Here is a 12,991-nt window from a genome sequence, read left to right as displayed (position 1 = left end):
ATTTTAAATTTCAATTACATAATGCAGTGTAATCAACTGTAATCACCATGTTTTATATTAGATCCTCAAATCTTATAGCTGAAAGTTTATACCCTTTTACCAACTTCTTTCAATTTCCTTCACCTCCAGTCCCTGGCAGCCACATTTCTACTCTCTGTTTCTATAACTTTGACTTTTTAAAGATTCTAAATAAGTGTAAATAGTTTTAAATTGCTTATTAAACATAGTCATTTAGTGATATGATATTCTTCTTTCTATAGGAATTTATGCAATTTAAGACATGTATATTCTGATCTTGCTCAGTAGTTTAATGTATTGTTTCTTATCCATTAGAGTAACAATAACTATTTGCCCATAGGAAATTGGTCCTGATGGAGATAGTTGTGCTGTGTGTATTGAATTGTATAAACCAAATGATTTAGTACGCATCTTAACCTGCAAGTAAGTTTGATTTTCATTTATATCATCAATAAGAATAGCTGATTTTTAAAAAAATGACTGTAATGGGGGAAAACTATTTTGAATGTTTCCAAATTGATGTAACTAAAGTATTTATTTTGTTATTTTCATTTAAATATAAGAGAATGCTTTATTTTTAATATTATTGAAATTGATATATGGCTAATTATATAAAGTTTCCATAATTTGGTAAAATTTGTAAGCTAGTCCTATCCAATAATCCTATCCAATAAAGAGGGGATATGCTAATTGACCCTCGCGCCATCACAAAGATGACAACCAATAAGGAGAGAATATGCTAATTGACTGTCACACCTTCAAAGATGGCAGTGCCCACAGCCACAAGATGGCAGCGTGGAGCAGCCTGCCTCCGGAATTCCCCAGTCCCCTCAGCCCCCCAGCTGCCCAGGGCCAGCCCAAGGCACAGGCAAGCCTCGGATGGCAACTGCCTAGTTGTCCAGGGCCTCCTGAGGCTCAGGTAACCAGAGCTGTCCAAGGCTTGTGCTGCTGGCAGTGGCAGCAGCAGAGGTGTGATGGACATTGCCTTTCCCTGATAGCCAGGTCACCTCCTGTCCCTGAGGGCTCCCGGACTGTGAGAGGGGGCAGGCCAAGCTGAGGGATCCCCCCACCAGTGCTTGTATTTTCATGCACCGGGCCTCTAGTTTCATATAAAACTGAGAACCTAGTCAGCACGACAATTATATATATACATAAACATATATATACACACATATACATATATATGTATATGTATATATATAATTATATATATACATATATATGATTATTTAAATTCATGCTAGCAATAGTATTAAGGAGAAAACATAACATCAACTTATTAGTACCTATTTGGAAGAATTCATTCTTTTATGTTTTTTTAATGTTTTTTTTCTCTCCTGAAAGTTGTTCTTAACACTCTTTCTTTATGCTACTAAAAAGTGGTGCTCTAAGCATGTATCACATTGCCTAAAGAATCAGCACTATGTTGTATTCAGTACTGTATTGTACTATATTATTATTGTACTATATTATTGGGAATGACCAACTGTACCATTTTACAGTTAGGAAATGACAAGATAATTAAGATTTGAAATACTGAACAAATTCTTAGGATAGCAGTGTCTTAGCCATTTTTCAAATAATGAGTATTGAAACTATTTCTTTTGAAGCTAGAATAATAGGGCTTTTATATTAAAAAATACTATATTATCAAATTTACAAATTTTGCTTCTGTGGCTCCTTCTCAATATTTATGCTGTAATATGTTTATTTTCAACCTACATACCACAAGAATTTTTAAAACATGCAATACCTGACTACTTAGTCAGGGGCACTGATTTCTTTTCCCTTAAATTGTCAAATGAAAAATGACAACATCCAACACAATAGCTGTCTGGTATGAATGAATCAAAATTATACCTAGTTTTTTGTCAGATTGGCAAAAAATATCATATATATTTTGGTGTGCCACAAAATTTGAGTAACTAGTTTGTGTGTGCCATGAAATAAACAAAGGTTGGAAATTGCTGCTGTAATAGTGTGTTTAAAAGAGGAAAAAAATAGCATCTGTTAAAAGACTAAGTGAAATTACAGGGTAAATTGTTAGTACATTAGAAAAGTGTTGTTGCTATTTCACAACTGATAAATTATTTGTTTTTTCCTTCATTAGCCATATTTTCCATAAGACATGTGTTGATCCGTGGCTGTTAGAACATAGGACTTGCCCCATGTGCAAATGTGATATACTCAAAGCTTTGGGAATTGAGGTAAACATTACTAAACTGCTTAGATGAAGGAATTCAAGCAAAGTATTATTTATGTATCTGGGCTTCAGGAGAATAACATCCTTATTTTTTAGCTATGTAATGTGCTAGACTTACAGGGTATACCAAAAATTGAACCTATTTATATCATAGTGACAGCAAGGTGCCATGTTGGACTACCTCCATTTTCTGTCTTTTCCCCCTTTTCTCAAATGTACTTATTTTTTGGTCAGAATTTAAGTAATGTTCTTATTAACTGCCAATTGGCTTCTAGTACCCCTCTCTCATTTTTACTGTCTTACTATTCCATAACAACCAAACTTGTAGATAAATGATCATGTATAGTTTCATAAAGTATAAATAAATATAATTATATTTGGTAAATGAAAAAACTACCTCTTCCACAGTACACACAACAGAAAGTCAAACTCAACAAAGTCTTTCTGATTTGAGGAGAAATAGAATACAGTAATTCTCAATTCCCCGAAGAACAGCATAATATTTTTTATTGCCTACCTTGTACCAGGCATTGTATTATGAAGTACTGGGATCACCCAGATGAATATGCCAGGTGTGATGACAATCTGCTTGAAATATATTTTTCCCCATTGATGGACCCAATTACTCCAACTGCTCTGGCTGGGACCAGCAAGAGATTTTTATGATTATTAAAAGGGATTATAGGTTTTAAAGGTTAAAAGCATTGCTGTAGCCTGGCTGGCATGGCTCAGTAGTTGAGCCAGGAGGTCAAGGTTCAATTCTAGGTCAGGGCATATGCGTGGGTTGTGGGCTCAATCCCCAGTATGGGGTATGCAGGAGTCAGCTGGTTATTAATTCCGTCTCCCTCTTCATTCCTATCTGAGATCAATAAAAATATATTTAAAAGAAAAAACATTGCTGTAATAAGTCACGTATGAATAAACTTTGTATGATATGTCAAAGAAGAGTATGTACTCTGAGTATTTTAATTTGTTCAAATGTTTTCCAAAGGTGGATATTGAAGATGGATCAGTGTCTTTACAAGTCCCTGTATCCAATGAAACATCTAATAGTGTCTCACCTCATGAAGAGGATAATCGCAGTGAGACTGCATCATCTGGGTATGCCTCAGTTCAGGGAGCAGATGAACCACCTTTGGAGGAACATGTGCAGTCAGCAAGTAAGCACCATGCTAAGGGTCAAGTGCCCCACAAATGATACCTTGTGGTTCTTAGCATTTGTTTCATTCATCCATTAATACATTTCAGATATTTTTCTATGAACAACAATGCACTGAAGGATGCATCCCTTCCTTAGCTTAATATACATATATTCAAATAAACCTGAAGCAGATGAAATACCTCAGGAGTGGGAATTACAGAAGAAAAATATTTATTGAAAGCTTTCTTTTGATGCATTTAAGTGTTGACTTGTTAATTTACAGAGGCTAGGGGGAATTTTTAAATTTTATAAACCATTGTTTATTGCAGACCAATCAGCAATTAAAAAAGGAGTTCTTAAATGATAAAAATAGAATTCAATTTACAAAAGCTTAATTTGTATACAACTTCTCAAGAACCCATCTTTTGCACAGATTGAAACTTTGCTTAAAAATAGTATGTACTGCCACCTGTTGATTATTTACAATGAAATGAACAAACCTTGGAAAGTAAAATTGAATACAATAGTGCCCCCTTATTCCTGTTTTTGCTTTACAAGGTTTCAGTTGCCTACAATCAACTACTGTCTGAAAATATTAAATGGAAAATTCCAGAAATAAGCAATTCATTAGTTTTACTCTGTGTGCCGTTCTAAGTAGTGTGATGAAATCTTACACACTGTATAAGCTCCCTGCACATTAGTCACTTAGTAGCCACTTCAGTTATCAAATCAATTGTCCCTGTATTACAGTGCTTGTGTTCAACCAATCCTTATAAATAGCCTAATTATATGTCATTCACCTCACTTAATCTGATCACAGAGTATTGTATCATCTCACATCATTGCAAGTAGGGTGAGTACAGTACAATAAGATATTTTAAGAAAGCACATTCATTTGACTCTTATTCTTAATTTGTTAATCTTTTACTGTGCCTAATTTATAAATCAAACTTTATTGTATGTATATATGCATAGGAAAAAACATAATAGATATAGAATTCTGTACTATCTGCAGGTTCAGGCATCCACTAGGAGGTCTTAGAACATATTCCCTGTTGATAAGGGGAAAGTACTATATATTATTCATGAAAATTCATGTGAATCAGTATTGCAGCTTAGTAATACCATAGTAAAGAAATTTTAGGGAATTCAGTGACTTTTTTTTCTTAGAAAACCTCTATACAAAATATTTCCCCTGATTTTAACTTGCAACTTTTTCATGGTTTTTGATTATTTGAATTTCTTTTTCTTTTTTTTCTTTTTTTTTTTCTTTTTTGAAAATTTTTTACTTAGTCCTTATCTATAATAATTAAAGGGTAATATGCTAATTAAACCAATGTCTTCCGGATGTCATTCTGGATCCTTCCTGACGAAGCCGGGGCGGAGGGAAGCCAGCCCAGGTCCCGGGTGCCGGAGGGAAGCTGGTGCCAGCAGCCAGGGGAAGGAAGGCCTACTCTTGCACTAATTTTCATGCATTTGAGCCTCTAGTTTAGAGATAAACTAACTCTGGCAAAGAGGTAGAAGAAAAACTAAATGTCAGGATGACTTGTGAAATGCCAAATGTCAGCTTCCTATGACATAAACCTTTGTCCTCTGTAGTCTTATCAGTGCCATAGATACCATTTCTGAAGATCTCAGGAGGAACATTATACAAATATAAACATTTTATTGCATGTAATCTAATCTTTAGACATATCCTAGAGTATAACGTCATCATAAGAATCTTAATAATCTCTGGATTATTCGGCCTATAACAGGAAATCATTATATATTTGCCCCAGATGAGATTGACATTTTGTCCCCATAACTATGAGGTAATAGAATTCAGTGAAGATAAAGGAGAGTGTACAAGATAACTCAGTTTATTGCTAGACTTGTTTAATAAAGTTCCAACCTTTTTTGTGTGTGTGTGTGCTCTGTTCTTGTGGGAGAGGATGGTAAGCACAACAGTTTTTGCAGGGAATTTGAGAAACAAATGAAATAATGACTTTCATAATTATGAAATGATGACTTTCATAATCATAATTAGTGACTTTGAGCATGTTTTTGTGTCTCTTGGCCTTCCTTATGTTCTCTTTCAAAAAGTATCTATTTAAGTCCATTGCCAATTTTTTGATTGGGCTGTTTATCTTTCTTTTAAGTTGTATGAGTTCCCTGTAAATGTTGGAGATTAAAACTTTATCAGTTATAACATTGGCAAATATGTTCTCCCCTGTAGTGAGCTTTCTTGTTTTTCTGTTGATAGTGTTTCTTTTGCTGTGCAGAAGCATTTTATTTTGATGTAGTCCCATTTGTTAATTTTCTCCTTAATTTCTATTGCTTCCACATATGCCTGAGATTTTGCTGCCTGTGGATTCCTCTAATATTTTTATGGTTTCCCATCTTATGTTTAAGTCCTGTATCCATTTTGAGTTTATTTTTGTGTATGGTATAAGCTGGTGGTCTAGCTTCATTTTTTTGCATGTGTCTGTCCAATTTTCCCAACATTATTTATTGAAGAGACTGTCTTGACTCCATTGTATGTTCATGCCTCCTTTGTCAAATATTAATTGAGCGTAATGGTTTGGATCAATTTCTGGGTTCCCTATTCTATTCCATTGCTCTATTCTTCATCTGGATGAATGATAGTAACACCCACCCTGAAACTAGGGAAATCCTTGATTCTTCCCTCTCCCCTGTTCTGTTGATTCAGTATTCTTTTTCTCTAACCAATTCCCTAATTTCCAACCTTAATTTCACAGTCATAGCTTGAGTCACTATCTTCTCTCTGCCCATTTCTTCCCTCTTCCTCTGCCCAAAATTGGAGAAGCCCCTTCTAACTCCTGTTCCTCCTTTAAAACATGCCTCCCTTTGAGAAGCCTCCCTTGACTTCTATCCATCAAGGTCTATCCTTGCTGGATGTGTGGTCCTATGTTTGCTTCCATACAAATTCTATCGCATTTATTGCATTGAATTGTATTAAAACTTTTAAGCGTTCCTTTGGATATGGACAGTATCTTATTATTCACTGGTTTATATCCACAACTAGCAGTCTGACACATAACAAATAAATGTTGAGTCAATAATCTCCTAGAATAGCCGAAACCAGTTTGGCTCAGTGGATAGAGCATCAGCCTGCGGACTGAAAGGTTAAATTAATTCATAACTATTTTATTATTTTTGATAAATTGATAATCCTATTGTAAATGAGATTTTCTTTAATTCTTTTTCAGGTATTTCATTGTTAGCATATTAGAAATGTACTAATGATTTTTATATGTTGCTTTTATATCCTGAAACTATACTGAAAAAATTAGTTCTAATAGTCTTTTGGTGGAATCTTTAGTATTTTCTTTATATAAGGTCATGTCATCTGGAAGCAGTTTTATTTTTTCCTTTTTGATTTTGAGGGCTTTTTTTTCATTTTCTTGACTAATTGCTTTGGCTATGACTTCCAATACTATGTTGAATAGAAGTGGTGAGAGTTGGCACACTTGTCTTGTTCCTGATTTTAGAGGAAAAGCTTGCAGTTTTTCATCATTGATGAAGATATTAGCTGTAAGTTTGTCACATATGACCTTTATTACATTTGGTATGTTCTGTTGATACCTAATTTGTTTAGAGGCCCTTGTATTTAATTGTAATGTTTTAGTTTTCAATCTGTGTCTATTCGTTAGTCTTTGTCTTTCATGACCTTGACACTTTTAAAGACTACTGGTCAGTTATTTTGTAGAATTTCTCTCAATTTGGACTTCTCTGATGTTTTTCAATGATTAAATTCATTATCCTTTTCTATTTTAGGCAAAAATAACACAAAAATGATGTGCCCTTTTCTGCCTTATATCATAAAATGAGTCACATGATATCCATGTCTTAATACATATAGTTTGAACTTTGCTCAATTAGTTAAGGGTGGTATCTGTGAAGCTTCTCATCTTAAAGTTACTGTTTTGCCCTTTGTAATTATTAATTATTGTATAGAAAGACTTGAAAATATTCTTTCTCATCATACTTTTACCCAATAATTTTGGCAATAATTGGTGCTTCTTGCAATAACTATTACTGAAGTGTGTGCCAATGGTGATTTTTTAATTTCTATTCTTCTTCCTACATTAATTAAGCTCCAATTTTAAGGAATATCTATCCTTTTTCCATTTCTTATTCAATTATTTATAATATCATGGATTTGTAGATATTTCTTTTCTCCTTTAATATTATTCTCAAGATCTAGTCATTGCTTAGATTTGGTAATTAAGAACTCTCTAAAGTTGGTTTCTGTTTTCTTTCAACATGCCCCATCTTTTTGTGTGTGTTTTTGAACATTTATTTTCTGGTACTACAAGATGTTCTACACCAGGGATTGGCAAACTTTTTCTGTAAAGGGCTAGATAGTAAATATTTTAGGCTTCGAAGTCCATAAGTCTCTGTTGCATTTTTGTTTGTTTGTCTTACAGCCTTTTAAAAATATGAAACCACTCTTAGCTATGGATTTGGCTCTCAGATCATTTGCTAATCCTAGGTTAAAATCTAGGTTAATCTTATACTCTCTTTGCCCGAGCCTTAGAAGCAGCCATTTCTTCCAGAGGCTTTTTATTGGAGAACAATAATTTGAAACCAAGATCTGGGCATTAGTTATGCTCATTGCTACTGGGGCGTCATTAATATAGACCCTTTTAATGAACAAAACTGTTAAATATGTACACATTTCATGCATCTATTCATCTATCTATCCATTTGAAACACAGTGAACTCATAATGATATATCCAAGCCAGCACCCCAGAGTTTACTTTAGCCTTCCTCTTTATTTGTAGTTTCTTTCTCTTACAGTGAAAAAGTTGGCTCTCTCTCCAAATTATCTATAATATATTTACTTATTTGTTCAATCCTAGAACACACAAAAATAGTTTTAATATTGCCAATTCACAATCCTGTGAAAAACTTTTTCACTAACTAGTGTGTAGTTATTTTTGTTTCTAGCCTTATAGGATATAGTCAAAATACTGTTTTCCAATGTTACTTAAGTTAATTCTTTTCTTCTTCACTATCTTCAGAATGGTTATGTATTTCATCTGTTATATAATTACTAAGGGCCCAGTGCACTAGTTCTTGCACCTTAAAGGAACTGTGGGCTGCGAGGCTGCAGTGAGCACAGGGGCGGGTATTGGCCCATCCTCTGCCCCCCCATTGGCCCCTCCCACGCAGCCCCTGGTCCCCTGTCTGCCAGCAGCGGGTGTGAGTGGGGCCGGCGCCATCAGAGGGTGTGAGCAGTGGCTGCTGCCCAATTTCCCCTCAGGAGCAAAAGGTGGTAGAGAAGCCCTGAGGGGAAAGGAGGGCCAGCAGCCGCCACTTGCACCCACTGACAGCGCTGCACAATTGGAGCCAGTGCCAAGCACCTGCAGTAGGTGCAAGCAGGGCCAGCACCAGCAGCATGTGTGAGTGTCAGGCAGGACTGCGCCACGTGGGAGCAAAGAATTTTCAGTAACCACCAGAGGCTTGCCCTGATGACAGCAACTGGTGCCCCACCTTAGTCTGGTGCCTTCACTCATCTGCTCCACTATCCTTGCTGCAGAAAAGGGCCATCATGTTCTGCTCTGCCGCCTGCTGCCTATGTCTGCCACGTTCCACACATACCCCCTCTGGTCAGAATACATCATGGCAATCAGTTGTTCTGCTGTTCAGTCTATTTGCATATTAGGGTTTTATATAGATAGATAGATGTTAATTCGTTACCATTTGCATTCCATTCTGGGCACTCTCCCCAACTTCCTGATTGTTGTTGTTTTTGTCTATTTATATATGCATTTGAAAAAGCATAGGTAATTTTTAAAGTGTTCAGGTGAGTTTACAATAGCTAAGATCTGGAAACAGCCCAAATGCCCATTAGTAGATAAGTGGATAAAAAAGCTGTGGTACATTTATACTGTGGAATACTATGCAGCAGTAAAGGAGAAGAATTTTGTACCCTTTGAGACAGCATGGAGAGTATCATGCTAAGTGAAATAAGTCAGTCAGAGAAAGACAAGAATCACATGATCTCACTAATATGTGGAATTTAAGTAACAAAATAAACTGATGAATGGAGTGGATCCAGAGACATGGAAACATGGAAGACAGTGTGGAATCCCAGAGGGAAGGCAGGGGAGGGTGGATGGGTGGGTAGGCGGATGGGAAGTAATCAATCAAAGACCTTTTATGCATATATGCATAACCCATGGACACAGACAGTGGAGTAGAGAGGGTCTGGTGCGAGGGCCTGGAGAGGGCTGGAAGGGGTAGATGGGGGAAAAGGTGGATATATGTACGGTAATACTTTCAACAATAAAGATTTTTTAAAAATAAATCCTATATAATAAAAGGCTAATATGCAAATCGACTGAATGACAGAATGACTAGTGGCTGTCACATGGCTGTCATGCACACTGACCACCAGGGGGCAGACGCTCAGTGCAAGAGCTGCCACCTGGTGGTCAGTGCGCTCCCATGGGAGCGCCACTCAGCCAGAAGCTGGGCTCACCTCTGGCAGGCCTAAGCTATCAGTCATACATCTCCCAAGGGCTCCTGGACTGCAAGAGGTCACAGGCTGGACTGAGAGACACCCCCTCCCTGAGTGCACTAATTTTGTGCACCGGGGCTCTAGTAAAATAAATAAAAATATCACTGTAATTATATAAATAAATAAAGTATCCAGGTGATTGCTCAGTTTAAGAACTGTTATATTTAAGACAAAAAAGAAATGGAAGACATAACTTTTGCTCTTAATGGGTAATGTAGGCAGAAGTAAGCGCACGTGAATTTTAAAAAAGATAATTGTAAATTAATATAATAATGCCCTAGGTTCTTTAAGTAAAACATAGCAGAAATATAATTATTAAAGGAACAGAGAATAAGTATAATGATCAGAGAATTATCAAATTAGACAAGAAAAGCTTCTTAGACATGAGTGTTGATTTTTGTCTGAAAGAAGAGAGGGTTAAAATAATCCTAAAATTGTTATTTCTTTCTAAAGATGAAAATCTACAGCTGGTAAACCATGAAGCAAGTTCTGTGGCAGTGGATGTTGTTCCTCATGTTGATAACCCAACCTTTGAAGAAGATGAAACTCCTGATCAAGAGACTGCTGTTCGAGAAATTAAATCATAAAATCTGTGTCAATAGGAAACTTGAACCTTTAGTAATAACAGAACTGCCAATCGGGGCCTAGTTTGCTATTAATGAACTGGATAAATTTAATAAAGTAAGAATGATAATGAAAGTGCTGAGATGACTAATATTATGCTATAATTAAATAGCTTAAAATATTTAACCTATTAACTTTTTTCATAAACTCATTATAATGTTTTTAATAGGCTAGTTTCCTCCCAATAGTTATAGCAAGATTTTTAAACATTCAAAACTCTCTTCAAGTAGTCATGTTTTTCATTTATAACAGTTTTCTTTCTTATAAAAACATGTTGATTAAAAATGTGAAGTAGCTATAATTATTTTATTTTCTGATGTTATATTAATTAAAAATCTACTTTAGCTTGGGCTATATGTGTCAGGGTTTTTCTCCAGGTGCTTATATTGATCTGGAATTATATTGTAAAAAGCAATGCAAACTTAGGCTTCATGAAATGTCTAATTAAGCTACATTAAGTTGATAGAACAAGATTAAATCAAAACAATTATTTTAACTATTCTTTTTTTTTTAATTAGGCTAAATGAACTCCATGTAAGTGTTGAGCATAGTTTATCAGGGAATATGGACTGGACTGGATTAGTTGGTATATTAGTGACATTAATTTGGCACAAAATTATAGACAAAAAGTTTCCTTACAAAACTGCTATATAATTATTTCTCAGACTTTACTAATGGAATTTTCAAATGCAGAGTATATAAATTATCATACTAATTAAAAATGACAAGTCACACAAAATTGGTAATTGATCTTTGTATATGAATTAATCTATAGAAATAGTTTGCATAAGGTGTTTTCCAAATAATGTTGACTTTAAAAATTGAGTTTACATTTTACTTAAATGGGCTAAAATTACATTAGGTAAACTAAAATTCTATCCACGTAGCTATAAATTTTGTGAATGCAATTTCTTGGTGTTTGAAAAAGAATTGAGGGAGGGGAGAGAATTCCAGGTGCCTTAATATAGTGTTAGAAGCTTCATCCACCAAAGTTAATAGAGCTATTTAAAAAATGCACTTTATTTGTATTTTGTGGCTTGTCTGTGGTTTTAGAATTTTGTTTCCAGTGCAAATTTCAGCAAAATTTAGGCAAAAGCAGAACAGACATGTATTTTTTTTGTTTGCTAAATATATCGATAGAACAGATGAAACCATTGCATTCTTGTACACTGATTTGAAATGCTGTAAATATGTCCTGATTTGTATTGATTCTCTTTAAATATAAAATGTAAATAAAATGTTCCAATAAAATTTTGTGTATGGTGTTTAGTTTAACAATCATATATTAATTTTCATATATTCTTGGATTTGGAAGAAAGATAATTGATATATTTGATCAATAAAAACTAAAATTTTAGTATAATATACATTTACAAATTTCATTACATAGTATAACTGGCCCTACCATGAATTATTTTAAAATATCAGCAAGGTAAATAATAAGGTTACATTAACCTTATGATAATATAAGGTTAGAAAAAGATGTTGATGCTGAAACTGGTTTGGCTCAGTGGATAGAGCGTCGGCCTGTGGACTGAAAGGTCCCAGGTTCGATTCTGGTCAAGGGCATGTACTTTGGTTGCAGGCACATCCCCAGTGGGTGGTGTGCAGGAGGCAGCTGATTGATGATTCTCTCTGATCGATGTTTCTAACTCTCTATCCCTCACCCTTCCTCTCTAAAAAAAATCAATAAAATATATTTTTAAAATAAAAGAGAAAGATGTTGATGCCAGTCCATCTTTATACTACTGAAAACTTAAGGCCATTTCATTACTTTAAAGTTTTCTTTTCCTTCAGCCTTCTCTTTGGCAGTATGATTATTGGAATGCTAATAATGAGTTAAATGCATCTCTTTTTTTTTTCTTTCAACAAATTCTTTTTTAATATTTTTTTAAATTTATTTCCGTGAGGAAGGGAGAGGGAGAGATAGAAACATCATTTTTTTAAAATATATTTTATTGATTTTGTACAGAAAGGAAGGAAGAGAGATAGAGAGTTAGAAACATCGAGAGAGTCATCGATCAGCTGCCTCTTGCACACCCCCTACTGGGGATATTCCCGCAACCAAGGTACATGCCCTTGACCGGAATCGAACCCGGGACCTTTCAGTCCCCAAGCCGACGCTTTATCCATTGAGCCAAACCGGTTTCGGCAGAAACATCATTAATGAGAGAGAATTATCGACCAGCTGCCTCCTGCACACTGCACAGTGGGTATGAAACCCACAACCCAGGCATATGCCCTTACCAGGAATCAAACCATGGTCTCCTGGTTCATAGGTTGATGCTCAATCACTGAGCCACACTGGCTGGGAAACAACTTTCTTGTGTCAAATATCCTATCTAATAAAAGATTAATATGCAAATTTACCATCACTCCAATACGCAAAAATGGCCTCTCCCATATGGTCAAATATGGCTGCCCCCATGTGGACATAAGATGGCCACCACAAGATGGCTGACAGGGAAGGGC

General features: G+C 35.3%; 2 protein-coding genes across 3 annotated transcripts in view; one reads left to right on the top strand and one right to left on the bottom strand.

Moving 5' to 3' along the window:
- Positions 1 to 11,770, top strand: part of RNF128 (ring finger protein 128) — a gene marked incomplete at its 5' end in the record, with an annotated part of 125,534 nt that extends 113,764 nt beyond the window's left edge. For both annotated transcript variants that reach the window (XM_084870483.1, XM_084870482.1), the window contains 4 exons: positions 359 to 441; positions 2,129 to 2,225; positions 3,213 to 3,381; positions 10,349 to 11,770. In XM_084870483.1, coding sequence (XP_084726609.1) covers positions 359 to 441; positions 2,129 to 2,225; positions 3,213 to 3,381; positions 10,349 to 10,482 — 483 coding nt within the window. In that variant the 3' untranslated portion in view covers positions 10,483 to 11,770. The remainder of the gene's footprint in view (positions 1 to 358; positions 442 to 2,128; positions 2,226 to 3,212; positions 3,382 to 10,348) is intronic.
- Positions 1 to 12,991, bottom strand: part of MORC4 (MORC family CW-type zinc finger 4) — a 737,287-nt gene that overhangs the window by 414,630 nt on the left and 309,666 nt on the right. The window lies entirely within an intron of this gene.

Source organism: Pipistrellus hanaki (assembly GCF_964339955.1).
Source record: "Pipistrellus hanaki genome assembly, chromosome: X".
Lineage (NCBI taxonomy): Eukaryota > Metazoa > Chordata > Mammalia > Chiroptera > Vespertilionidae > Pipistrellus > Pipistrellus hanaki.
The sequence above is the reverse complement of the archived record's forward strand: the minus strand, read 5'-3'. Positions and strand labels throughout refer to the sequence as shown.